This window comes from Chinchilla lanigera, unplaced genomic scaffold (genome assembly GCF_000276665.1).
Source record: "Chinchilla lanigera isolate Chin_1 unplaced genomic scaffold, ChiLan1.0 scaffold00012, whole genome shotgun sequence".
Lineage (NCBI taxonomy): Eukaryota > Metazoa > Chordata > Mammalia > Rodentia > Chinchillidae > Chinchilla > Chinchilla lanigera.
The window spans coordinates 27448285-27476171 of record NW_004955413.1 but is presented as its reverse complement, the minus strand read 5'-3'; the positions used below and the strand labels follow the sequence as shown (position 1 = coordinate 27476171).

Genomic DNA, 27887 nt, shown 5'->3' with positions numbered 1-27887 from the left:
CCGCCCCACCCCCGCGCCGGCTCTCACCTCCTGCGCCCGCGCTCGGCTCGGACCCGCGCTCCGCGAACCGCGAACGTGGCCAGGGAGCCGAGACCCCGCCCGAGCGGCTCGGGTTACCGCCCGGCCCCTCCCCGCCTCGCTCACCAGGCCTCGGGAGCCGCGAAGCCACCTCTAAGTCCACTCGGGAGGGAAACTGAGGCCCAGGGAAGTGGGGACCTGCCTGAGCCAGAGAGCGGGTCGGTGGAGGGGCGGTGTCGAACCGCAGCCCCACCTCAAACTGTCCCTCGGCCTCCCACCGCAGGAGAATTCGAAGAATGCTGGAGAATTTGGAATCCTCTTTCCCCTCCCTGGCCCTCTTGTCTCGTGGAACCAAACCCAGCCATCTTTTGGCCCCAGAACCTCTTAAGAGCGAGCTCCTAGGCAGCCTGCAAAGCCCTGAGGAGCTACCCAGCCAAGCCCCTCCCTGCCTCTGCAGCTTATCTGCCCCAGCAGGCCTGCAGCCTACTCGTGGCCCCAGGCCCTGCCGGAGTTGGTCCTTGGAGTCACGTAGGCCTGTGTAGATGCGGATGCAGGAGGCTGGGGGATCCACAGGCCCTGGAAACTCATGGGCTCACACATCTGCCTGTAAGCTTGTGAGTTCCCGCCTCAGTCTTTGGTTCTGCAGTTCCTGCAGCCTGCACCCTCTGCGCGCTCACCCCGCCCTAGGCCTAGCCTCAGAGCCCCTCGCCCCTCGTCCACCTCACTTCTGAGGTCGCCTTCCTGACTACCAGAGTAGCCCACCCTGAAGTTCCTTTCCTTTTCCTTTCCTCTTGGTGCTGGAAGGGGAATCCAGGGCCTGCTCAGCAGGGCTGTCCCACCGGGCTGCCCTACCCCAGCCCTGCCGGGTTTTCTGTCCCTCTTCTGGGTTGTGTTCTCACCAGGGCACCGGCCACAGCAGTAAACTTCTCTCCTCTCGTGCTTCTGTTCCTGGCATCTCTCTTATTAAATTTTACTCCATTAGGAGCCTAAACTATAATAAATGACATAAACTATAATACGTTGGGAGTTGTGGGAGTGGGAAGGTTGTTTTTGTTTGTGTTTTGGTGTTTTTGAGACAAGAGCAGGGCAGCCTCAGAATGGTGATCCTCCTGCCTCAGCCTCCCAGAATTCTGGGATTGCAGGCAGTTTCAATTTTAAGTAGAATTGTCAGCAGGGAAATCCGGTATGAGGAACCAGTCAAACTCCTCTGTCCTTTCTGCCTTTTAATGAAGGAATTCAGTCAAGATAAACAGGCAGCTGTGCAGAAATGTAGGTAGAGTTTATTGGAAAGCAGATACAGAGAGACTTGTGCCTTCAAACAAGAAAGTGGACAGTGTACCGAGGGAGGATTTGGCATCTTTTTACATGGAGAAAAATCACTTCTGGGGCTCAGGGAACTACCATGATCATCGTTTTAGTTACACCGTCTACGCTGTAGGCTCTTCGACATTTTTCTTAGGGCTTGCTTCGAAATGGCGAGATCTCAAAATGTCTTCCTTGTTCTTTTCAGGCGGTCAGTGTTCCCTCAGGGGCCTTAATCATATAAGAAACTTCCAAGGGCCAGGGATTTAGCTCAGCGGCACAGTGCCTGCCTGGCAAGCACAAGGTCCTGTGTTTGATTCCTGGTACCAAAACAAACAAACAAAAAAGAAACTTCCAAAAGAAATGTCTGAAAGAAAAACTTCTAATCTGCCTTTGGTCCAGATCCAGTGGGAGGGTCTCCAAGGAAGGTGCCCCTTTCGGCTGTCAGTGGACCACCGCCAGGGCACCTGGACACCCAGGAGGCCTTGTTTTGGAAATAGACAGCCAGGTGGCCAGGTATTAGGGTAATGTGTGTGGTGTGGAACCTTAAAATGCCACTGTTGTCTATGGGGTGCTCTGAGACCTAATAAATGGCTATAAATTTTTCTATACTGTTGTCTTTGTTTCTTCATTTAACACAACTGGCACAATTGCTATTTTGTATCCCCTTGTCCTTTGGGGCTGCTGATGTCTAAACTGCCTGCACAACTGAATGGTCGGGGTAGACTCACTGAGAATATACCATTATTTGACAAAAATGTGAGAGGATATTTGATTGACTTTTTTGTTTGTTTGTTTGTTTGTTTTTGCCTTTTGAGCGAGAGTCTCACTATGCAGTTCAGGCTGGCCTTGAGCTCACTTTGTAGCCCAGGCTGATCTCGAACTCGTAATGATCCTCCTGCCTCAGCCTCCCAAGTGCTGGGATTACAGGCGTGCACCACCACGCCGGGTTTGAGAGGATATTTGAAAGAAATAGCTGGCAGAAGAGCATTGCAAGCAGAGGAAATAGTTGGTACAAAGGCCCTGGGGCCTGTTGTGTTTGAGGAAATGAAGGCAGCCAACCTAGGTAGGAGCTGGTGAGGACAGACCAGCAGAGATCTGGCATCAGAAGGTGTCAGCTGGGGCTTTGTCAAGCAATGAGGGCTTTCATTGGTGTTAGAGGGAAATAATTCCCAACCTGTTAGATGCCTGAGTTCCTATCTCACGATACCAGTGCCAACGCATCGAGGACAGAGGAGGAGAACAGTGGGAAAGTTTTGTTGAGAGAGAGGAGGGTCCCGGAAGTGGGCTGCTGTGAGGCTCTTTGTCCAGGGGGTTTTACACAGTGAAATCCCACCGCAGGTGACCCGGGGTCGGACTGTAATCAGTGTGTGGATTACAAGCACAGGCCCGTGGCTGATACTGACCCAGTAGGAAAACAGGTACGAGCAAGGCGTAAAGCGCTGAGAAGAACAAAGGCGTTTCTGAAAGGGCAGGAGCCAGGGTAGGGTGCTCCGGGTGTCTGTGACATTGTCCAGGCTTGCCGGGCCGGGGGCGCTGGTCACAGCCCAGCTCTGAGCTGCTGTCTGTCTCGGGGAGCCTTGCCCGCCAGCCTGTCCCCATCTTGGGGCCTCGTTTCTGTGCGCTCAGCCCTGGGCCCCGGCCTGCTCTGCCTCACCGCCGCTCTCGCTCGATCTTGGGTCTGGGGCTTTTCTAACTGCCCACCATCTGCAATACCACGACAGGGGCTGTCACAGGGGTTTGAGCCCGCGGTGGCCCCAGCCGGGCTTCCCAGGATGACTCGGGCTGCTGGGGAAAAAGTGTAAGTGGAGGCAGGAGACAGGGAAGGGGCTGCAGCAGTCATGCGGGCAGGAGCTGGGACTGCAGCCAGGGCAAGATGCGCCCGCTCCGGCGGATTTTCCAGGTTTTGGCAAATCCTGGTGGAGAGGCCGCGATTTGCGGAGGAATTGAACGTGCGAAGGGAGGAGGGAGGAGGCGGGAGGGTTCTGAGCTTTGGACTTGGGTCCAGCCGGTGCCTGTTTCCCCCGCCTTCGTGTGTGTGTGTGTGTGTGTGTGTGTGTGTGTGTGTGTGTGTGTGTGTGTGTGTGTGTCTGCTAGGAACTGCACGCGGGGCCTTCGCGCCGGGCTAGACCGCCCATCTCTTCGCGAGGCCGGCTCTCGCTAAGTGGCTGTACTGCCCAGGCTGGGTGGAACTGAGTCCCTCGGCTGGCTACCGGCTACTCTTCCTGCGCGCCGTGCCGGGCCGCGCTTCAGGGCATTCTCTCACGCCTGCCGCCTTCACAGCACAGCCGCCGACTGCGCCTCTGGGCAGTGCCGCGCCCTCCTGGGTCGCGCAGGCGCGAAAAGCACCGCCCGGAGCCGCTCATGGACCCAGACCCCAACTAAACCCGCTCGACTCTCGGCAGCCGCCGGAGCGCCCCGCGGAGGGGGAGGGGGCGTGGCCTTGGCGTTGGAAGGGCGGGGCGTTGAGAGGCTCCGGCCCATAAAGAGCGGGGCGCAGCGTTGCTAGGGATTCTGATAGGTTGCGCCGGAAGGCTTGTCACCTCCAGGCCCCGCCCCACTGGAAAGAAAGGGGCGAATCAGGTGACGCGAGCCCCAGAGGCCCTGGAGGCAGAAGCCGGTGGGCCGCATTCTGAGCGCATCGTTGGGTAGGTGCGGAGGCGCCTCGGCGATTTCGGTGCTGGGACCCTGGGCCTGACGTCCTTGGGGCGCGAAGGTAGGAACCCGGATCTAGATGGGAATCGGGACCCCAGTTCGGCGCCAACGTCTCTTCCTGGCCGCCCTGGAGCCAGCCGCTGCCTCTTTCTGGCCTTCACTGGCAGCGGACGGGCGCTTGCCCCGGGCCTCCCCACCGCGGAGGGTGTGAGATCTAACGTTCGAGACGCCTTGCCCGGTACTTCTAAAGGAAAAGCCCAGGCTTGAGGAAGTGACGGCTGGGGCTGGCGCGGAGCAGTGATGGGGGTCGGGAGTGGGATCCACGCCCGGGTCAGGGCGGCAGGGGAGCCAGGCAGCGGCGACCCCAGTGTTTTCTAACGTTCCTTATCTTCCAGGATCCACACATAAAGGTGCTAAGAGCAGAGCTGACTTGGCCAGGTCCTGAGGCGCTGAGTCCAAAGCAATGCTTCTGAAAATAGGTAGCTACACCTGCACTGTGGTGTGCTGTGGGGGGACCGAGGAGGACGTTCCAGCTCTTTGGTGTGCGTCCTTGTTCCCTGGTGTGGGTGATGTGGGAGTCGTCTTCCTCTTTCTCCTGGAGCTAGTCCCGAGAAGTGAACACTCCACCCGGAAATCGGCTTCCCACCCAAGAATCTGTTCCCCTCCAAAGAGGCTGCTTCCTTTTTCACTTGGTCTCCCCCAGATGCACAGGGCCCTAGCTTATGTGATACCAGCATGTGCTGATTCCAGCCCTCTAACTTAGGCGGAAGGAAACTGTAGCCCCCGAGGGACAGGGCTCAGGAGGGGAGCAGGCTGGGTAGAGGTCTGCCCCGGCTGACCTCCTAAGTCCTTCTGAGGCCTCCCTCGGGTCTGCGGTGGCAGCAGAGGGTCCTAGACTGAGGCTTATCACACCTGGCACCACCACACAGTGAACCTTCAAGTTCTGCGTATGATGTGGGGAGCTGGTTGGGTGAATGGGATGGAAAGGACTAAGTACTTCCCCTTGCTAATTTCCACCCAGCAAGTGAGGAGTCAGACCTTGCTGGGATATTCCCCCCCACCACTGCACCCACTAGGCAGCTGCTACAGGAAGAGCCAGTTCCATGCTAACTCCAGGAGTCTGGTTCTCCCAATGGACAGGCAGCTTCTTCTGCACGGCTGAGCAGCACGTGAACGGTGGGATAAGGGCTGTGGCTGTAGGAGCTGTTGGTCACCCTCTTGTCTCATTTCCACCCCAGTGCTCTTGCTGGCCCTGGTGGCCCAGGTGCTGGTGCTGGACAATGGGCTCCTGCAGACGCCCCCCATGGGCTGGCTGTCCTGGGAACGCTTCCGCTGTAACACAGACTGCGACGAGGACCCAAAAAACTGCATCAGGTAAGTAAGGGCCACACCCACTGAACAAGCCTTGCCCGGGGCCTGCAGAGTAGAGACAGGGAGAGAGGGTTCAGCTGGCAGAGAGGCCCAGATCAGGCACAAGTGACATCAGGGACATCTGATACCTAGCCCTGTGACCCGCCTGGGGCCTCTGAGGGGCAGGGACCTCGTGGAGTACCTGGCCTCCAAAATAACTGGAAGAAGACAATGTAAAAGGGCAGCAGGCCCCCCATGCTTTCCTTTACTGGGTGCTGCCCCTTGGCCTGGGCCCAGACCACACGCTTTACCCCATCTTGCTTGTGGCTCATCACACATCCTTTTTTTTTTTTTTTTTTTTTTTTGTCTTTTTGAGACAGGGTCTCGCTATGCAGTTCAGGCTGGCCTTGAGCTCACTTTGTAGCCCAGGCTGGTCTCAAACTGGCAAGATCCTCCTGCCTCAGCCTCCTGAGTGCTGAGATTACAGGTGTGTGCCACCATGCCCAGCTCATCACGCATCTTTGCAGGATCATTTACCCTGTTAGCTGGCTTCATCCTGGGCTGCCAGTAGGACTGTTGTTTTTATGGCCTGGATTCACACTCAGAGCTAAGGAAAGGGTCAGGGGGAGAGCCAGGCTAGGCCAGTGAGTGGCCTCACCTTCTGCCCCTTGCTAGTGAGCGCCTCTTCATGGAGATGGCTGACCGGCTCGCAAAGGATGGATGGCGGGACCTAGGCTACGTCTACCTCAATATCGATGACTGCTGGATTGGTGGGCGCGATGCCAAAGGCCTACTGGTGCCTGATTCCAAGCGCTTCCCTCACGGCATCGCCTTCCTGGCTGACTATGTGAGCCCCAGCCTGGCCCTGCCCCTTGGCCTGAGGGCCACACCCCTCCCTCCCTCCCACCCTGTTTGGGGTGCATTTACACAGTCCCTACTTGGCAACGCCCCCACCCAGGAAACTGACAAATGAACACCTCCTTTTCGCCCAACATAGTAAGAGCCAGAAAGGGCATCCTAGCCTGGATGATTTCCTGGAGCAGGTAGTTCTTGAGCTGACCCCAAAGAGATGTCCTTTGAGGGTGTCCCGGAGGCTTCTAGGCATAAAGCGGCCAGCAAAGCAGTGTGTGCTGGAGGGAGGGCGGGCCAGAGGCACGCAGGCAGTCGGAAAGCTGGGACCTCTCTTTGATCAGTGGGCGCTCTGAAGGTTTTAGTGTGTCTTGGTCAGATATACCTGAGTGGCAGCTGCCTGAGGGTTCAACCCGAGCTCACTGTCCCTGACCCCCCCACAGGCTCACTCCCTGGGTCTGAAGCTGGGCATCTATGAGGACATGGGCAACTTAACCTGCATGGGTTACCCAGGCACCACACTAGACAAGGTGGAACAGGACGCCCAAACCTTCGCCGAGTGGAAGGTGGACATGCTGAAGCTGGATGGCTGCTTCTCGACCCGGATGGATCGGGCCAAAGGCGAGTTCCACAGCTGGCTGGTGCTGTCAGGGTTGCCACAGGAGCTTGGTCTGTGTGGGGCGCGGTGGTGGCTTTCATAGTCCCCCTCACCCAGGAGCAGAAGGGATCACAGTTCCCAGTCCCTGAGACGGGCTGGCACCACAGCCCCCTGAGGAAGTTTTGAGGCTCGGGGTATAGGGGATGCATTTCCTCTTAGAAGCCTCAGTTTCTCATACGTGGAGGGACAAGGTTTGAGCTGAAGCCCCCCCAATGGGGGTTGGGCTTTCTCCAGGCTACCCCATGATGGCTACTGCACTGAATGCCACGGGCCGCCCCATCGCCTACTCCTGCAGCTGGCCAGCCTACGAAGGAGGCCTCCCCCCCATGGTAAGCTGTTCTGTGTGTCCATCTGCCAGGGTGCTCCCCTGCCCCGGCCTCTTCAGCCTCTGGGTGCCAGGCTCAGGACCTGGCTGCCAGAGCCAGGGCTGCTCTCACGGAGGTTGTCCACGTGCTGATTTTTAGGTATCTAGAGCAAGGGTCACAGTAACTAAAAGGGCCTCAGCCAGCCCAAGGTCTGGAAGAAGAGGGGGCCCCTGGCTGGGCCGAAGGGGTTGCCATCTAAGGCAGTGAGCCATATGTGCTGGAGATGCAGAAGGGAGATGAGGTCCAGCAGCTCGACAGAGCACCCAGCCCCAGCACACCTGACCCTAGGATGGGTGGACTCACACCTCCACACCTGAGGGCTGCGGCTGACAGGTGGAGGACTCAGAGAGGAAGTGCTGTGTGTGTGTGTGTGTGTGTGTGTGTGTGTGTATACATGTGCATGCACTCGGGAAAGATTGTGGGTGCCCAGCCTGGGCCCACACCCTGGGTTTGGCCCCCACAGGTATGAGAGGGCAGGGGAGACTGTATGTATGGAGGAGAGTCCTGGGCAGCCCCCTAGCAGGGCTGCCCTCACAGCGGGCTTCCTGGTCCTGAGCAGGCTTGGGGACCTGTACTCTTCCCCCTTCCTACCCTCTGTCTCCTGCGGGGCCTCCCCAGCCCCTAGTGGCCCCAGGCAGCGGGGTGTGACACTGGTGTGGACTCAGCCTTCCCTGATGTCCAGGTGAACTACAGTCTGCTGGCGGAAACCTGCAACCTCTGGCGCAACTATGACGACATCCAGGACTCCTGGAAGGACGTGCTGTCTATCCTGGACTGGTTTGTGCTCCACCAGGACATTCTGCAGCCAGTGGCTGGCCCTGGGCACTGGAATGACCCAGACATGGTAATCAGCACGGAAGGGGGACGTCCCCAGGCCCAGGCTTGACAGCCCTGTCCCGCGCTGCCCTGTGTTCACTTCCTTCCCCGATATTCATTGCCAGGTGTGAGACCAGCATCTGAACTGTGTCCCTTATGGGCTGGGGATGTAGCTCAGTGGCATAAGTGCCTGCCTGGCAAGCGCAAGGTCCTAAGTTCAATTCCTGGTACCAAAAAAAAAAAAAATTTGAACTATGTCCTTAGATGGGGCGCAGCAGGGTGTGTGAGTCTGGCCTTAGAGCCGCGCTTACAGTGTGGATCCCGGGCTCCGCCCCCCTGCGTGTCAGAATGTTCAGAGGAAGCCCCCCCCCCCAGAGTGCCCATTGTTCAGCACCCCCAGCCCTTTCTGATGTTTCTTAAAGCCGGAGAGCGCGGTCTGTAGAACCAGCCCTCTCCTGAGACAAGATCACACCTGTTCACGTTGTTTTGCCCTTCCCGGCACCTGGCTGTCCTCTTCGTGTCTGCCTCTGGCTCCCCCTTTCAGTGCCCTGTACCCCACCATCCTACAAAGCCTGCGCAGTTGTACCTGGCCCTCCACAGGCACAACTGGCCCTCAGTCCCGCTTCTAGCCCTTCCATCCTACATCGGTCATAGCGCTAGTGACTTTTATGACAGTTTCATGGATATCTAGTGAGCAGGCATTCACCAGCGAAGGTGATTCCCGTATTGTAAATACAAAAGCAAGTGGTGGGGTGGGGGGAGCCGGCCTGGAGGAGCAGAACCTGCCTGCTTCGGGGCTGTAGCTCCAACGCTGCCACTTGTCCTAGGCAAGTTACTATTCGTGTGTGTGTGTGTGTGTGTGTGTGTGTGTGTGTGTGTGTGTGGTCATTTGGGAAATGAGAACAGTAAGAAGAGCTACTTTACATAGGGCCATTTGGAAGGTTAAATGATGTCACAGTGCCTGGGGGAGTGTCTGACGCCCCCAAGTGCTTAGTTAAGTTGCTGTCACCTAGTGCAGTACCACGTCACATGAGCAGTAACTCTTTGCGTCCTGACTGCCTCAGTTGGTTGCACTGGGGTCAGAGACCCCTTGGTCCAGTTGGCTATGGCTGGGGCAGGTGGTGGCTAGCAGAGGGACTCTGTTCAGGCCTGGTTTCCTACCACTGCCACCGTGGGTATATTTCTTGACTTCTGCCCATTTATAAAACTTTGGCAACAAGACCCCCTCTGATTATCTGAATAACGTGCAGTGCTGCCAGGTTATCACCGCATGCTCTTGATGGGAGACAGCTGTTGCGTGTATGGAAGATGACGCACTTGCGCCCTCACGTGGCTGTCTTTCCCCAGCCCCTGTCTGCTCCTGCGGTGGCCCCCGTCCCCACCTCCCTGTGGAGGGCAGAGCTGACCTTCCTCTCCTCTGTCCTCAGCTGATCATTGGGAACTTTGGTCTCAGCTTTGAGCAAGCCCGGGCCCAGATGGCCCTGTGGACAGTGCTGGCAGCACCTCTCTTCATGTCCACAGACCTGCGTACCATCTCCGCCCAGGACGTGGAGATTCTGCAGAATCCGCTCATGATCAAAATCAACCAGGATCCCTTGGGCATCCAGGGACGCAGGATTCTTCAGGTACTGGGATGTTGGGGAAAGGAGGGTGGGATGAGGAGCTGGGCTCCCTGGAGGACGAGGCTGCCAACCTGAGTGCCACATGGGGCTGGGTCTCAGAGGTCCCTTCCTGGTTGTATGCAGCCGAGGACTCTGCTGGGACTCTGCTGGATGTAAGCCGGGTCACAGCAGGACAGCTGGTGGGCATCAGGATGGGGACACGCAGGTGATGTCCCTCAGAGAATGAAGGCTTCCCTCTGGGATTTAAGGGATTGTTTCAGTCAAAGACCGTCCTGCTAGTGTCTATTTATTGAGCACCTACTGTGCGCTGGGCAGTCTAGACACATTTTCTCAGCAAAGTAGATATTGTTTCCCTGGGGGTTCCAAATGTGGAGAGGGAAACTTCCAAAATTAAGCAGCTTTCCCCAAGCCTACACAACGCATACAAACAACCTTCTGTAGGATGGGGTGTTCCCTCAGGGCCAGCTCTGCTGTTACCCCCTCCCCCAAGAGCAGCCCGCTCCAGCCCAGCACAGCAGCTGTCTTGGGCAGCATGCCCGCGCTGTTTCTGCGTCTGTCCCTCCCATGCTCCTAGGAGACGCCGCCCGGGGCCTCATGCAGCATTTGCCTCTGTGTCCTAGCGTGGGGCCTGGCACGGGGGCGCTGTGAGTGTTTGCTGAGTCGGAAGGAAAACGGTTAGCTAAGCTAGGGTGCTGTAGGACTGTGCCATCGTCCCCAAGCCTACGTGTGACATAGAGCTGGGGAAAGGGGCGGCGCACATCTCAAAGGCAGCCTAGAAAGGGACTCCAGCCAGGAGCCATCTTTTGCACAGGAAAAATCCCAAATTGAAGTGTTCAAGCGACCCCTGTCTGATGAGGCCAGCGCCCTGGTGTTCTTCAGTCGCAGGACAGACATGCCTTTCCGCTACCGCTCGACCCTGGGCCGGCTGCGGTTCCCCAGCTCCAGAGTGTATGAGGTGAGTGCCCGGCTGCTGCGGCCCAGGCCCAGCCTCCGGCTCCGTTTCCCTGCCAGGCGTTGCTGGGGGTGGTTCTCATGCCCACAGGGCTCCCCTAGGCCTGCGCAGGCGCTGAGGGTCTTTCTCCACACCAGAGTCTCCAGAGTCTCTGATGCTGTCATGTTTTGGCAGACAGAATCACTTTGCACGTGTCATCTCTTTTCCTTGAAGAAGGGTACACAATGGTGTAGAAGTAACATAATCTACAATGACAGAATAGTTTTGAAATCATGGCTAACGACTTTAACATTTTAATACATTTGTCAACACTTTGAAATGTTCTTTTTAACATGAAAAACACAATTTAAATAGTACTAAATTTGTAAATGTAGGGTCTAGCTTGCTACAAATTTCATAATCATGATAATCATCATCTGGTAATCAGTACTGTAACGAATATATTAAGTTCAGCTTCTACATGGACAAAATACTTCAAAAGAAAATACTGCATTACTTTGAAAGAGTTCATTGTGTGTTCTTCTCCAAGGAAAAAAGACGACATGTGCAAAGTTAGTTTGAACTTCTAGTAACTCTGTCTGCCAATAGACAGCGTCAGGAACTGCATAGCAGGTTTTGGGCCAACACAAAGGAATCAATTAAGACTGAATAGTTTAGTCATAAACAGTTCCAAAAAACAGAGACATTTAGTGCTCTAAATTCATTGCTCTGCATTGCAGAACGCAGCCGCTGTGTACAAGGGAGGTCCCTTGTGTCCTCGGCCTGCTCGCTGGCAGCCCTCACTAGCATGGTCCTCGTGGTTTTCCACAGGCTGGGGCTTTCTCTGCTGCCTATGCTTGGACATCTGTCAGCTTCGCTGTGGATGAGCGAGGGGAGATTGGGGCTCCCGCGCCTGTGGGGCGGACTGGAGTCCCGGCGCGGGCAGGCCCAAGTCCCGGCTTCTCCATCCTCTGAGGGATGTGCTCGTGCTGATAGTGCTGATGTCCCTTCCCCACTGCAGGCCCAAGACGTCTTCTCGGGGCAGATCATCACGGGCCTCCGGGACAAAACCAACTTCACAGTGATTGTCAACCCGTCTGGGGTGGTGATGTGGTACCTGTATCCCATCAAGAGCCTGGCGATATCCAAGTGGAAGTCCCAGGACTGAGGAGCCAAGGCGGATGACAGGCTGTGGCGGCCCTGCTGAGCCCGCACCGTGGAGCCCTGGCATGCCGGGGCCAGTGAGCAGGCCCCTCTCCTCCCCAGGCCTGCTCGGCCGCCTGACCGCATCATTCCCAGAGTGCAATTGCAGGGCCAGACGCCATGCTCGCCCAAGTGTGAGCCCTCTTGGAAACCTCTCGGGGAATTTCCTGTAGCATTGTGGGCCTCTACCTCATCTCCACGGCCTCACAGATGTTGCTGAACAACTCGACGAGCCTTCTGGGCCCCCACCAGCAGGGGCACTGATGCCTTTCAGGACTCGGGCCGCTGGCCCTGTTGTTGATTCTGAACCACGATTAGGAATTTTTCTAGCTAGAGGTAGAGATACGACCTCTTGTCAAACTCATGAACTATGTGATTGGCTGATAGCACCTGGAGTTTGGGTCACAAGGGAGACCTTGAGTCCCTTACATCACCAATAAAGCTGTTCTTTAGATGCGTAGTTATCAATGAACCTGGGGGCGTGCGCACCTTCAGTGAGGGACTCTGGGTGACACTGCACAGGATGCTGGTTTCAAATCTCTGTCTCTCTCTCTCTCTCTCTTTTTTTTTTTTGGTTTCAAATCTCACCTCCTGTGGAAGATGTGTAACATCTGGTCCCATATTTCCGAGAGTGACCTGCAGGTTGTACTTCCTAGAAACGCTGGGTGTGTTCCACCTGACGCCTGCGTGGGTGGTAGTGAGCGTGCCCGTGTTCCTAGGCCCTGCAGCTTGCACTCTGCCAAGCACCCCCTGGCCCCCGCACCCCAGCCTGCTCCCCTCTTGTAACCTCACCCCATACTCCACATGTCTCCCTTTGATAGTCCCAGAATGGCTGCAGAAGACTGGGGCTTGAACCTTCACACTGAGCTACATCCCCAGCGCTGTTATAGTTCTTATTTTGAGACGGTCTCGCTGAGTTGCCCGGGCCGGGCTTATACTTGCCATCTGCCAGGACTGGCGGGATCTTCACTGCCTTCTTCTGATTGCTGTTCCCAAGTCCTCCTCTTTGAGCTCAGGCCTCAGGACACCTGTCTTCTTGGACCTCTTTTTCCCACTGGAAAAGCTGGTGGACCTCAAATGTGAGTACACCAGGGCCCCAGGCCTTGCGCTGTGCTGCCCTGTGAGACCTCTTCTGGATCGATCTCTCCTGTCTCTTGGTGTTTTGAGATCTTCATTTCTGGAGTGTGCTATGAAGAACTCACAAGTGCACACTTCATAATGCCATGTAAGACTCCTGGAGCTCTGGTGATCAAGTCACCAGACAGAGTCCCTTTCCCTGGTTGGTGTCTCGAGGTTGTTGAGTCATTCAGGAGAACAGAGCCCACCCCATCTCAGTCCCTGAAGGGCTGAGACTGCATAGCTGTAGCCTTGGGTCTTGCTGGAAGTTCTGTGCAAGCCAAATGGAATGGAACGGTGTCGGGCCGGCACACCTCTTCCCTTGCCAGCTCTAGGAAGAAAGCTGGATGTAGAGGGATGTGGAGGAGTATGGAGAGCAGACACCCTGGACTTGGGAGCCAGGGCCAGGTAAGGGCTTGATTTGATTATCATTTCCCAGCTGGACGTGGTGGTGGCGCATGCCCGTAATCCCAGCACTCAGGAGGCTGAGGCAGGAGGATTGCTGTAGGTTCGAGGCAAGCCTGGGCTACAAAGTGAGTTCAAGGCCAGCCTGAATTGCATAGTGAAACTCTGTCTCAAAAAGACAAAAAACCAAAACAGACAGTCATTTCCCTGACCTTTCGGATCCTCAGGTGGTTCCCCGGTTACCCTCTGCCTGCTGTGTGATTCGTCCTTTTGTCCTGGGAATGCCTGCTGGAGTCCACATCTTCCCCCTTCACTCTCCATACACACTACCTTCCGGCTTTCCTCTCCTCTACCCCAGACCAGTGAGAAGCTCAGTTACTTTTTCCCAGGTTATGGCGGCCTTGTTTGAATCCAAAGATAACCCTCTATTTTTTAAAAAAATTAATTGTAGAAATTTCCAAGCACAAAATAAAGTCGTACAATGAACCTCCATGTAACTAACCATCAAAAAGCTTCAGTAATGATCAATGGCTATATTACTGTATCTCTCCATACATACTTTCCTGGTGTGTCAGCTGATACTTAAAAGCAAATATGAGAAACCCTAAAATGTTGGTATGTATTTCTAACAGCATCTTTCAAAATGACTTTAATATAATTTTTCTATCAAAAAGTTTTTAAATAACAGCCAATCTGTTTTCAGCTTTGTCAGTTGTCACAAAAATATCTTTATAGTTTGAATCAAGTTCCAAAGCAAGGGGTCGCAAAAATGGTCTAATCAGAAGCATTGACAGTTTGCTTCCTCCATGAAAGCAATGAAAAAAATCTGCCATGTACTATCAGAAGGAACTTTCACAGAATTCTGGAAATTAAATACTTCCGGCAATCCAGAGAGTGTTCACTTGGGAAAAAAAGTTGTTTCATTAAGATAACAAAGCTGGGTTGGGTATGGTGGTGCAGGCCTGTAATTCCAGCTCTCAGAGGCTGATGCAGGAGGATCCCTGTGAGTTCAGGGCCAGCCAGGGCTACACAGTGAGACCCTGTCTCATAAAAACAAAAAATTAAAAATTAAAAAACAACAAAGCTGGGTATGGTGGCACATGTAATCCCTGTAGGAGGCTAAAGTAGGAGGATCCGAAGTTTGAGCCTTACCTGAGCCGGTTAGCAAGACTGACTCAAAATAAAAACAAAAACGGGCTTGGGATATAGCTCATGAAGAAGGTCCTGGATTCAACCCTCAGTACCAAACAAACAAGAAAACTCTGCGGCATTTTAACTTTCCTTAATACCGGATTGTAATGGTTATTTTAAACATGTTCAAAGAGCTAAAGAAAAACATGTCTAAGGGATAAAAACAAAGTCTTAACAAGTAACACCAAGCTAGGTGAAGTGGTACAACCTTATAATCCCAGCTTCTTGGGAGGCTGATGCAAGGAAATTGCAAGTTCCAAGACCAGCCTAGGCAATTTAGCAAGACCTTATCTCAAAAAAGTCAAAGGTCTGGGGATGTCTCTCAGTCTCAGAGTACGCCTGGGTTCAAGGTCCAGTTCCAAAAAATAGATAGTAACAAAGGAGAAATAGAATTATACAAAGGAACCAAGGAGAAATTCTGGAATTGGGAAGTACAATACCTGCAATGAAAAATTCACTAGGCGGTTCAACAGCAGATTTGACTAGGCAGAACAAGATCAATAAACTTGAAATAGGTACGTTGAGATTAACCCAAGGAACAGAAATACCAGTGAACAATGAACAAAGCTTCAGAGACCTGTAGGGTACCATCACGTGTACCAATATACACATTAAAAAGAGGAACAGGGGGAAAAAGAAGGAATGGGCTGGGCATGGCGGCACAGGCCTGTAATTCCAGCACTTGGGGGTGGGGGGAGGCAGGAGAATCACTGCGAGTTCAAGGCTAGCCTCAACTACACGGTGAGACCTTGTCTCATGAAACAGAGAGACAGAGACAGACACAAAGAGAGAGAAAAGATTAACCACTGACTCCTCATCAGAAGCTAGGAGGAAACAGTGGGCCCATTCAAAGTGCTAAAAGAAAAAGGGTGTCAATAAATAATCACCCCCACTGCTGAGGGTGGAGCCGAGGGCCTTTGGATTAAGTTACATCCCTGCCTCTTTCTCATTTCTTATTTTGAGGCAGGATCATCTCCCTAAGTCACTTAGTTGTCCAGGCTGGGCTTGAATTTGGGGATCCTCCTGTCTCAGCCACTATGCCTGGCTAGTAATTCTATATTTGGACCATGAACCCAGGGGCATGATCTTTCAAAAACGAAGGAAATATGAAGACATTCAGGAGAAAAGCTGAGAGAGTTCACCTATAGCTGATACGTCCTATGTGAAATGCTGAAAGGAAAGGTCATTAGACAGTAACTTGAATCCACATGATGAAATAAAGAGCACTAATGTAACTATATAGGCAAATATAAAGGACAACAGGCAGGTGTGGTAGCAGATGTCAGCACTCTGGGAGGCTGAGACAGGAGGGCTGCAAGCTCAGGCTCAGCCTGGACAGCTTCGTGACGGAGCAAAACCTAGTCTCAGATTAAAAGATAGAAAGAGCTGGACGTAGGCCCTGGGTTCAACCCCCCAGTACTGCAAAAACAAAACAAAAACCTAAATAACAAATATATTTCCTGGGTTATAACTCTTCTGTCCCTGATTTAAAAGACAACTTTATAAAGCAATAATTATAAATCTATGATGAACAAATAATGTATGAATATTTAATTTGTAACAGCATAAAGAATGAAAAGAGCTATATAAACACAAACTTTTTATACAATTGATGTAAATCAGTATTAATCTGATCTAGATTGTTGTAAACGAAAGTGTAAATGGCAATCCCTAGGGCACCACACACAGAAAAAGTAAAAGTAATTGCAGTAAAAAAACCAGTAAAAAAAATTGCATAGATTAAAATGGCACAGCTAAGATGAACTAAAAGACAGGGATGGAGGAAGTAAAGGAAAACAAAAAAAGATATAAGAACCATATAGCAAAATGACAGAGGTAAATCCTACCTTATCAGTACTTCCATTTAATAAGAGACTGACAGGGTGTATTTAACAGGCTCTCTCTCTCTCTCTCTCTCTCTCTCTCTCTCTCTTCCTCCACCCCCTCCACACACTGCAAATATATGCTTTACCCAAAAGACACACTTTTAGCTGGGCATAGTGGCGCACACCTGTAATCCCAGCACTCAGGAGGCTGAGGCAGGAGGATCGTTGCTAGTTCGAGGCCAGTCTGGGCTACAAAATGAGCTCAAGTCCAGCCTGAACTGCATAGCAAAACCCTGTCTCAAAAAGACAAACAAACAAACAAACAAACAAAAAAACCAAAAGACACACTTTAGACTCAAAGACATATAAATAGGTTGAAACCTACAAGGATGGAAGAGACACCATGCAATAGTAACCAGGGAAAAATATTAGGCTACATTTCTACCAGAAAAAGACAAAGACAGAAATGGTTATTAGAGACAAAAGAGATTTTATGGTGTTAAAAGGGTGACTCCATCAAAATATATGAAAAATATAAACTTGCTTGCTCCTAACAAAGGAACTCAAAGGTATATTAGGCAAAACTTGGAAGAATTGAAGACAGAAATAGACAATTCACCAACAATTCTTATGGAACAGAATAAAGAGCTAAGAAGGAAACCCATGCATGTACAAATAACTGATTTGTTTCCCATTACTGAGGTCTGGACCTGCAGCCTTTACACTGAGTTATATCCCTAGCGCACCGCCCCATGCACCTTTTTTTAGGTTTTGAGACAAGGTCTCACTATATAGTTCAGGCTGGCCTTTAACTCACTATGCAGCCTAGGCTGGCCTCAAACTCAAGGCGACCCTCCTGCCTCAGCCTCTTGAGTACCAGGATGCCACCAGGCCCAACAGAGTTTTGTGAAAGTGCTAAAAAACACATAATTTGAAAAGGACAATTTTTTCAATAAATGGTGCGGGGAAAACTGAATATGAATATACAGAAGAATGGGACTAGACTCCCTAACTCTCACCAATTATAAAAATCAAAACAGACGAAAGACTAAATACCGAGACCCCTGCAGCGCGTACCCAGTCCCCTGCAAGGCGTTACGGTGCACGGTGAAAAGAAAGAGCAAGAGACACAACGGAGACAAAGTGGGGATCTGGGGTGACCAGCGGTTCACAGGGAACAAAAGGGCAGGGGGCGGGGGCAGCCAGACCTTGGTATTCACTGATCACATTACACTGAGGAAAATGGTGAGGGGCTTATCGATGACTCAGAGGGCGGTGGCAGTCTTATGCTGAGCAAGATCTTATGTTGATGAGGACAGTAGGGAGAGATGGCAGGTTAATAAGAAATTTGTCCTTTCACCCAAGTGAAACTATTTTTTTATTACCACTCTGTTCTCAAGGAACCAGGCCCTGTTCAGCTGATGCGATCTTACCCTGGAGCATCAGAGCATCATGGGACATTGAGGCCTCAACTGAGACCGGAGGCGCACGGAGTTATGTTTCCGCATACCGTAGCCGGCTTGCATGGCAAGATACAAGGCCTCAGACAGGCCCTAACCACAGTTTAGTTATGAAATGATTTTTCCCAAAAAATTATATGGAATGGCCCTTGACAACTAAATATAAGACCAGTAGTTGGGCATGGCAATATAACCTCAACACCTCAGGAAGCTGAGGTAGGAGGATCACTAGTTTGAGGGCGTACTGGGCAATGTAGCAAAAGTCTTATCTCAAAATTTAAAAAATAAATAAGAGGCACGGTGGTGCAGACCTGTAATCCCAGCACTTGCAAGGCTGAGGCAGGAGGATCACTTCAAGTTCAAGGCCAGCCTGTGCTATATAGGGGGCTCAAGGCTAGCTGGAACTACGCAGCAAGACCTTGCCTCAAAAAGCAAAATAAATAAATAAATACAAAAGGCTGGAAGGGGCTGGGGGTTTAGCTTAGTGGCACAGCGCCTGCCTGGCAAGCGCAAGGTCGTGAGTTCAATTCCTGGTACTGGAAAAAAAACAAACAAAACAAAACAAAACACAAAAAAAAACAACAAAAGGCTGGGGATGTAGCTCAGCCTGAAGCCCTGGGTTCAATTCCCAGCACCAAAAAAAATTTATATATGAAATTATTAAAAGAAAGCACAGAGGAAATGCTTCAGGGCATTGAGGTGGGCAAAGATTGTTTTTTGGACAAGATCCCCAAAAGCACAGGAAACAAAAGCAAAAATAGGTAAATGAGTAAATCAAACAAAATTTCTTTTTTTAAAAATTTTTTTTATTTTTATTTTTTTTGTGTGTCTCTTTGAGACACGGTCTCACTGTGTGGTTCAGGCTGGCCTTGAGCTCACTTTGTACCCCAGGCTGGCCTCGAACTTGCAATCCTCCTGCCTCAGCCTTCTGAGTGCTGGGATTACAGGCATGCACCATCATGCTTGACCATCAAACAACACTTCTGCACAACAAAAGAATCAAAAGGGTGATGAGGTCACATACAGAATGGGAAGAAATAGTTGCAAATTATATATCTGACAAGGGGTCATCTCCAACACGTAAAATGATTTTTTTTTTTAAATTCAATAACGAAAACTCTAAATAACCCAATTCTAAATTGGACAATCGACCTAAATAGACATCTCAAAAGAAGACATAAAAATGACCAACAGATATATGAAAAAATGCTCAGCATCAGTCATCAACAGGGAAACACAAACACAAACCACAGTGAGATAGGATCACACTCCGATAAGAATGTTACCAAAAAAAACAAAAGATAAGACACACCGACAAAGACGTGGAGAAAATGGAGTAAATGGAACACCGCTTGCCTACATTGGCAGGAGTCTAAATTAGTACAGCTATTATGAAAATTAGTATGGAGGTTTCTCAATAAAAATAAAACCACCATATGACCCAGCAGTCCCACTGCTAGGTATATTGAAGAGACACCGCTACACCCATATTTACTGTGGCACTAAACACAATGGCCAAGACGGGAACAGCCTAAGTGTCCATCACTTGATAGATTTTCAAAATGTGGTACATATACAGCCATAAAATGCAGCCATAAAAAAGAATGAAATTCTATCATTTATAACAATGTGGATGGAACTGGAGGTGATTTACTTAAGTGATATAAATCAGGCACAGAACAAGAAGTATCTCATGATGTCACTTATATGTGGAATATAAAAAATTTGGTCTCATAGAAGTTAAGAGAAGACTAGCAGCTCGCAGAGGCTGGGAATAGAATAGATAGAGGGGTTGACTGACCAACGGGAGCGGTTGATTGACCAATGGGAGAGGTTGATCATAGAAGTTAAGAGAAGACTAGCAGCTCGCAGAGGCTGGGAATAGAATAGATAGAGGGGTTGATTAACCAATGGGAGAGGTTGATTGACCAATGGGTACTACATTACAGGTAGGGCAAGAAGTGCTAGTACACAGAGAGCGAATATAGATAATGATCACTGTCATGGTTTATATGTAGATGTTCCTCCAAGCCTCATGTGACCCTAGGCGGGATGTTTGATACCTCTTAGCGGATACTCATCACTGAGGAGTTTCTAGCTAAATGTGATGCTGGGGGGTGAAGCCTATTTGGAGGTGGTGGGCTGATGGCGAGGCATGGAGGAGTGTACGTCCCTCCCTCTTGATCTCTGCTTCCTGCAGCCCTGCCATGAGCTGTTTCTCCTCTGTCACAGCCTCACACATACTAGGCAAGTGTCCCAGCACTGAGCTTCAGGCCTAGGCCTTTAAAAAATCATTTCATTTTGAGATAGAATCTTGCTAATTTGCTTAAGCTGGCCTTAACTTGAGATCTTCCCGCCTCAGCCTCCTGAGTAGCTGGGTTATAGGAGTGTACCACGGTGCTCAGCCTTACTGCCCAGTTGTGTTATCTATCGGGGGCTGTATCAACTCAAATCCTTCGCTCATTTTTAATTGCATGTGAATGTTCACAGCTCTTTCATAATAAGTAAAAAGAACCCAAATGTCCACTAACTGATGAATAAATCAACAAAATGTGGCAGTGCATACAAGCCATGCAGTATACCCAAAATGATACACACTACAATGTGAGTGAACCTTGAAAAATTGTGGTAATGAAAAAGGCCAGACCCAAAAGGATACATTTCATATTATCCCATCCCTATGAAACTTGTTTTGTTTTGTTTTGAGACGGGGTCTTGCTTTGTAGTGCAGCCTGGTCTTGATCTCACTATGTAGCCCAGGCTGACCTCCAATTCATGGCGATCCTCCTGCCTCAGCCTCTGGAGTGTTGGGATTACAGCTATGCCCCGCCACGCCCAGCAATATGCAACAGTTATCATAGGCGAATCTACAGCGACAGGAAGTAGAGCGGGTTGTGTGAGGGAGGGAGGGATGGGGAGTGACTGTGAGTGGGCGTAGGGATTCTTCCTGTGGAACAAACGCGTTCTGAAAATAGACAGTGCTCATAGCTGCACAACTGCTCTGGTCAAATAATGAGTGTGGCCTCTGTCTCCCACCTGGATGTGGCCGTGTACACAGGGAGCCTGGGCTCAGAGGGGCACAGGCCATGAGAGACATGGGGAGGTTGTGACAGGGCAGCTGCAGTGAAGGTGGAGGACTGGCCAGACCTCCAGGATGGTGGTGAGTGTGGGCGCAGAGGTGATTCAGTAAAACAAAGACATGGTAAAACAAAGGCCAAGGGCCAGGCGTGGCTGAAAAGTAGGGTGCCTATTTCACCACAATCGCCAGCAACAGTCTAGAGTTCTGGGTTGCTGTTATAGGTTAGACCTAAAATGTCCCCCAGTGCTGGGTGTGGTGGCACACACCTGTAATCCCAGCACTGGGAGGCTGAGGCAGGAAGATTGCTGTAAGTTCGAGGCCAGCCTGGGCGACATAATGAGTTCAACGCCAACGTGAACTACACAGCGAGATCCTGTCTCAAAAAAACCAAACAATACAGACCCCCAAAGCCTCACGCACTCATAGGTAGGGCTTTGGGAAGGTGACTGGATTATAGGTGCTGAGCTGACCTGCTGTTAGGAGGTGGGGTCTCCGACCACTGGGGGTGCGGCCTGGAGAGATTTCTCTCTCTCCCTAGCTCCTCCTTTTGCCCTCTGCGCTCATCTTCCAGGCCCTGAGCAGCTATTCTTCCACCAGGCCCTTCTGCTGTGCTGCGCTGCCTCAGAGCCCGCTGACTGCGGACTCCGCAAACGGTGAGTTAAATAAACCGCTCCTCCTTTACTTTGTGGCAGTCAGGCATATATTTTGTCCCAGCAAGGAGAAGAAATCTCTCGAAAATAAAACCACTAGGTTCCTGTTGAAAAAGCCTCAAGCAGACGAAACCTCTCCAAGTTGCAACAAAACCATCGGACTGACATGGGGGTTGTGCAACCTAATAAATTGAGATGATTTTCCCCCATTAATAAGACTGTCTGGTTTATAGAATGAGAACTAGCTGTGTGTGGTGACTTAGTTACACATCCCATGTTTAAATTCTGGCTCCATGTAAATTATGTGATTTTTTTTTTTTTTTTTTGTACTGGGAATTGAACTCAGGACCATAGGTTTGCCAAGCAGGCATTTGTGCCGCTGAGCTATATCCCCGGGCAACCTGTGAGATTTTAAGCATGCTACTGAATCTCTCCTGCTTCCATCTCCTCTGTGAAAGGGGGGTGGTAATAGTCCCTACACTACAAGACTGGATTAAATGAGCTAATTTATGCAAAGCACCTGAAGAAGTAGGTATCTAGTAAGAAGCAGTAAGTGCCAGGCATGGTGGTGCACACCTGTAATCCCAGCACTTGGGAGGCTGAGGCAGGAGGATTGCTGTGAGTTCAGCACAAGCCTGGGATACATAGTGAATTCAAGGCCAGCCTGAATGGCATAGTGAGACCCTGTGTCAAAAAATAAAAAAATTGGTATCCTTGCTGGGGCTCTTGTACATGGTAGTTTGGGCCACTAAGCCTAGGAGTCCTCTGGCAGATAAAAAGTTGTGGGAAATAAAAGGCTCTGCACCTAGTCAGGCTTCCGGTTCCTCACCTCTGCCCCGCAGAACCATTTAAAGAAAAATGTTAGGTTCCCACATACTCTGTCTTCTTCTTGGGCCCCACCGCCGCTTCCCTTTATTAATCAGGTGGTACCTTTGTTACAATCAGGTGGTACCTTTGTTACAACTGATGACAGTATTGATACATTATTACTAGCTAACGTTCATCGTTTACATTAGGCTTTGCTCTTTATGTTATGCATTCTGTGGGTTTGTTCGTTTTTCCAGTATTGGGGCTTGAAACCAGGGCAGTTCATGCTAGGCAAGCATTTTACCCCTGAGCTACATCCCCAGCCTTTAAAACAATATTTTTTGGAGGCAGGGTCTCACTGAGTTGTCTAGGCTGGCCCCGAACTTGGTCCCGCTTCCTCAGCTTCCCCAGTGGCTGAATCGCAGGTGCACGCCACAGTGCCCAGTTCATTCCACAGTTTCAGTAAGTGGAATGATGTCTCGTCACCACTCCAGTAAGGTACAGAGTAGTTGCACCGCCCCACAAAAATCCCACATGCCTCATTGTCCTTTGTGCTTCGTATCTTTAATATCCTATCATCCTCTGTCCCAGCCTAAACCCTGCAACTATAGATCCATTCGCTGTCTTCTCAGTCTTGTTTTCACAGTTTCATAGAGTGGGTTTTACAGGGCAGGGAGCCCTCGCAGGCTGGATTCTTTTTCTTCCAGTATGTGTTACAATTCCTCCATGGCTTTTCCTGGCTTGAGAGCTCGTTTCTTTTAACTGCTGCATAATATTCTAACGTGTGGATGTAGGACTGTGTGTGCATTCAGCTGCTGAAGGACTTCTTGCCTACTTCCAGGTTTGCGTGATAATGAGTAAAGCTGCTATAAACATCTGAGTGTAGATTTTTTTGTGGACATAGATTTTCAACTCATTTGGATAGATAAAGCAACGTGATTGCTGGAATATAAGGTAAGACTATGTTTAGTTTTGTAAGAAACTGCTGAACTGTCTTTCAAATAAAAGATTTAGGTTTGTTATTCCGTTGTGTGTTCTATGTCTCTTATAGCTTTTTAAAGCCTTTTTGTGTCTTTTATGTTCCGTTGATATTTTTGGTTTTTTTTTTAGTTGATATTTTTGTAGTGAAATATTTTAATTCGTTTCTTGTTTTCTTTTGTGTATACATTACATAGATTTTCTTTGTGGTTACCAAGGGATTTAAATTTAAAAACCTAAAATTATAAGGCTCTAATTTAGACTTAGACCAGATCAACTTCCATGACATACAAAGCCTATGTGCCTTTGCTGCCATCCCCATACCTTTTGCTTGTTGACGTCACAGAATTACATCTTTATACATTGCCCCCAAAATAAAAAGTAATGGTTCTTTTAAACGTATTTGTCTTTTGAATTAGGTAGAAAACAAAAGGTGCAGTTATAAACCTTTATTAAAATAATGCCAATTTTAGCTGGGCATGGTGGCACATGCCTGCAATCTCAGAACTTGGGAGGCCGAAGCAGGAGGATCACTGAGAGTTTGAGGCCAGCCTCAGCTACATAGTGAGCTCAAACCCAGCCCAACCTAAACCTCAACTACATAGCAAGACCCTGTCTCACGAAACAAAACAAAACAAATTAACTTTTATAATTGTTTGTGCAGTTATCTTTATTTAGATCTTTATTTCTTCATATGGCCTCAAGTTACTATCTGCTGTCATCTCATTTTACCATAAAGACCTCCCTGAACATTTTTTCTTCTTTTTTATTTTTAATATCCCTTGAGTACTCTTTTCTTTTTCTTTCTTCCTTTCTCCCTCCCTTCCTTCTTCCCTTCTTTCCTTCCTTCCTTTCCTTCTCCCTCTCTTTCTTTCTTTTTTGTTTTTTTTGAGACAGGATCTTCCTATGTAGCTTAGGCTGGCCTTAAACATTCAGTGTGGCACAGGCTGGCCTTGAACGTATGACAATGGGTCCTCCTGCCTCAGCCTCCCAAGTGCTGGGATTATAGGTGTGCACCAAAACACCTGGCCAGATTGGTGCTTTTAGACCATTGGCTTATAAAGTTACTGATGTAGTTGAATCAATATCTACCATATTGGATATTGCTTTCTTCCCACTGCCCCGGTTGCTTCTTTTTTATTTTTGTTTTTCCCACTCTGCTATGATTTGAATGTTCCCACCAAACCTTACATTGATTTTCTTTCTCTTATGTTGAAATTTAATCCTCCTTGTAAGGTAGGAAGAAGTGGGACCAGGTGGGCCCTTTTGGAGATGACTGGTTGTAAGGGTTCCACCTTCTTGAATTAATGGGTTAATGGGTTACTGGGTCATCTCAAGAGTGGATCTGTGAAACAAACCAGTCCTGCTGTCTCTCGTATGTACTGTTCTGGCCGCGGGAGGCCCTGTGCCACACCTTTCAGTCAGTCTCTACCAGCAGAGCTGCCTCCTCACTCTTGCCCCACAGCCTTCAAAACCATAAACTGAATAAATGTTTATTCTTTATAACTCTCCTAGTCTGTCATACAAAGTTGTAGCAATAAAAATACAGATATGCTCTTTTCTGCCCTCTCTAGTTGTCATTAAACATTTATGTGGTTCTGTTTTCTCTCCTCTCTTATAATATCAATTTTAGTTTTCATAAAAAGTTTTCAAAAACCAGTTGCAGTGATGCATGTGTGTAATACAAGCTACTCAGGAGACTGAGGCAGGAGGAGCAGTGAGAAAGTAGAGAAGACACCTGGTTACTTTCTCCAATTGTACAGTATTTAGACCTGAATAACCTGGTATTGGGCTAAGTGTTTCTTCATATGGCCTCAAGTTACTATCAAGTTCAAGGCAAATGTGGGCCTTTTAGTGAGACCTTGTCTCAAAATAAAAAATAAAAAGGGCTAGAGATATGGTAAAGCAGGAGATAGCCAAGGACATATCTGGAGAAAGAAGGGAGGGCCTGCCTTGGAGCCTACTTTTGGGCCTACATCCATCTTATGAGTTAAACACTTAGCCCAATACCAGGTTATTCAGGTCTAAATACTGTACAATTGGAGAAAGTAACCAGGTGTCTTCTCTACTTTCTCACTGCTCAGAAACAATACAGGACACCCACAAATTAAAGGAGGAGAGAGTCATATTGGCTCATAGAGGTTTCAGCCCATAGTTGGCTGCCTCCAAGGAAGGTAGCACAGCAGAGGAGAAGCAGTCCATGGCAGGCAGGAAGCAGAAAGAGAGAGAGATCAAGGGAGAAGGAGGGAGATTTTCAGGCCACAGCCCCAGTGACCCACCTCCTCTCACCCGGCTTTTCCTCCCAACATCACATTTAGCTCTAAACTCATCAGTGCACTGATCCACAGCTAAGTATCATGTCCCTACTCCCAAAAGCCCCACCTATGAGCACATGAAGCTTTGGAGGGACATCCAGATATAAAGCGTAATACCAGCTAATCAGTTTATACCCAGTAAGTCTCCAGACATGCACCCAGTGGCCCTCAGCAACCCTGCTAGGGCTGATCTCAGCCCTATCTACCATGTCACTGACTATGCAGTTCACACACACACACACACACACATACACACACAATCTCCTGGGGTTTAGACACTATGACCTTTCCTCCAGGGGCCATAAAAAGTCAATAACTCAGCTGAGCATGGTGGTGCACACATGTATTCATAGCACTCAAGAAGTTGAGGTAGGAGGATTGCTGTGAGTTCAAGGCCAGCCTGGGCTACACAGTAAGACCCTATCCAAAAAGAAACAAACAAAAAAGAAGAAATGTTAAAAACCCTACTGCCTGATGATGGAGCAGAACCATGCCAATCACTGGCAGGGGCAAAACTCACACTAACCCCTCAATCCCTGACACTTACAACCCTCACCACCAAGCCCTAGGAAGGGGTTGTGCACTTTTCTCACTGGCCTGTTCCCACCTTGTGGAGTGTGCTTTCATTTTTCAGAGCTTTTTTTTGAGACAGGGTCTCATTATGTAGTTCTGGCTGGCCTTGAACTCAGCAGTAGCCCAGGCTGTCCTCAAACTCAGAGTCATCCTCCTGCCTCAGCCTCTCACAAGTGCTGGGATTACAGGTATGTGCCACCATGCCCAGTTTGTACTTTCATTTTATAATAAATCCTTGATCTTGCTTTTTCTATTGGGAGTCCTGCTCAGTTATTTTGTCCAGGACATCAAGAACCTGGACAAGACCCCAACTGAACCCAGTGCCTTTGCACAGATCTACATCCCCAGCCCCTTTTATTTTGGGGTACAGAGCCTTGTTGAATTGCCCACACTAGGTTTGAACTTGTGATCTTCCTGCCTCAGCCTCACAGAATGCTGGAATTATAAGCATGTGATGCAATGTTCAGTTAATTTTAGTTGTTTTAAAATCTTAGTCTGAAGCTAGATGTGGTAGTACCTATAATATCTCAGGACTCTGGGAGTCTAGAGTGGAAAGACTGCAAGTCTGAGCCCAGCCTGGACAACTCAGTGACTGAAGGAGACAGTGTCTCAAAAGTAAAAAAATAAAATAAAAATAAAAATAAAAAGGATAAACCCTCAGTACTTGATGAAAAAAAGCCCAGTTTAATAATTCCAACATCACCAGATTTGAATCTGGTTCTGATGCTTGCTTTGTCCAAGCTGCTGTCTTTTAATATGCCACAGAGCTTAATATTGAAAATAGAGATGCTGGGACTTGGGCATGGTGGCACACACTTGTATCCCCCACTAGCACTTGGAAGGCTGAAGCAGGAGGATTGCCAAGAGTTTAAGGCCAGCCTGGGCTACATAGTAAGTTCAAGCCTAACCTGAACTACATAGCAAGACCCTGTCTCAAAAAAACCAAAACAAATAAACAGATAGACATGATATAATACATAAAAGAAACAGATCAAGTAAGCCTTTAGCATAAAGCTTTAAGTTTATTTAACTAGGGGGAGATAGATTGTTTTCTATGGCTATAGGAGTGAAAGGTTAAAATTTCCTCTGAGATCTGTGATTTTCTCTCTTCTTGCATTTTTTTTTTTTGAGGCTCAGATTCAGCCCAAGCCAGAAAAGCTTTATCCTTCTCTGTCGGGAGCAGCTGGAGCTGGAAATTTTTTATTCGTGCAAAGGCAAGACAAGGCCACAGTGCCTAAAGCAGTCAAGCAACTTCAGTCTTGAGAAAGGAATCCTGCCTGGACAATTCAGTCATTAGTCACTAGGCAACCTTGTGTCTCATGACACTAACTTTGCAAAGGTATAAATAAAGGCGCTTACTGTTGTTATTCAGGTCCTCTACCCATCAGGTAAAGAGCCCTCCACCTGACCCAGCTCTTTTCTCTTGTCTATCTTTTCCTCATTCCCGCTGCTGCTCCTCCCCGGGGTACACCGAGAGCCCAATGAGTCCTTACACTGCTCTGCCCTCAAACCCCAGGTCTGACCAGCTTCCTCCTTACATTCGTCGACCCAAAGCTGCTCAGCCAGCCTTGATGTCACCACCACCAGTTCTGTCTCCTGCAGCTCAGCCTCCTGTTCTCCCAGATTAATTCACTTGTGCTCAATTACTATAAAGGGTTAAGAACTCTTCCACCTTGGCTCCACACCTGTGTGCCCATCTGGCAACATGGGAGAACTGT

At 49.5% G+C, this 27887-nt stretch overlaps 2 protein-coding genes across 6 annotated transcripts in view; one reads left to right on the top strand and one right to left on the bottom strand.

The window, feature by feature from the left end:
- The window catches only part of Fam109b (family with sequence similarity 109, member B), a 5222-nt gene extending 4708 nt beyond the window's left edge, over positions 1–514 (bottom strand). For 3 of the 5 annotated variants that reach the window (XM_013511581.1, XM_005379400.2, XM_005379403.2), the window contains exon 1: positions 145–514. The gene's annotated coding sequence lies outside the window, so the exon portion shown is untranslated. The other 2 variants (XM_005379402.2, XM_005379401.2) reach the window with 1 other exon arrangement.
- A 3384-nt stretch (positions 515–3898) lies between these two features.
- On the top strand, positions 3899–12241 carry Naga (N-acetylgalactosaminidase, alpha-). The gene is made up of 10 exons (XM_005379395.2): positions 3899–4036; positions 4371–4454; positions 5214–5349; positions 6001–6172; positions 6618–6795; positions 7067–7161; positions 7880–8041; positions 9441–9638; positions 10447–10590; positions 11588–12241. The coding sequence occupies exons 2-10, from the start codon at positions 4439–4441 to the stop codon at positions 11732–11734; spliced, it is 1248 nt and encodes a 415-aa protein (XP_005379452.1). The 5' UTR covers positions 3899–4036; positions 4371–4438; the 3' UTR covers positions 11735–12241.
- The last annotated feature ends 15646 nt before the right edge of the window (positions 12242–27887 follow it).

What these genes read in the sequence shown, in the direction of transcription:
- Naga (XM_005379395.2), top strand. An exon ending in GACCCAAAAAACTGCATCAG is followed by an intron (nt 5,350 to 6,000) that starts GTAAGTAAGGGC and finishes GCCCCTTGCTAG; the next exon opens with TGAGCGCCTCTTCATGGAGA. An exon ending in CCGGATGGATCGGGCCAAAG is followed by an intron (nt 6,796 to 7,066) that starts GCGAGTTCCACA and finishes GGCTTTCTCCAG; the next exon opens with GCTACCCCATGATGGCTACT.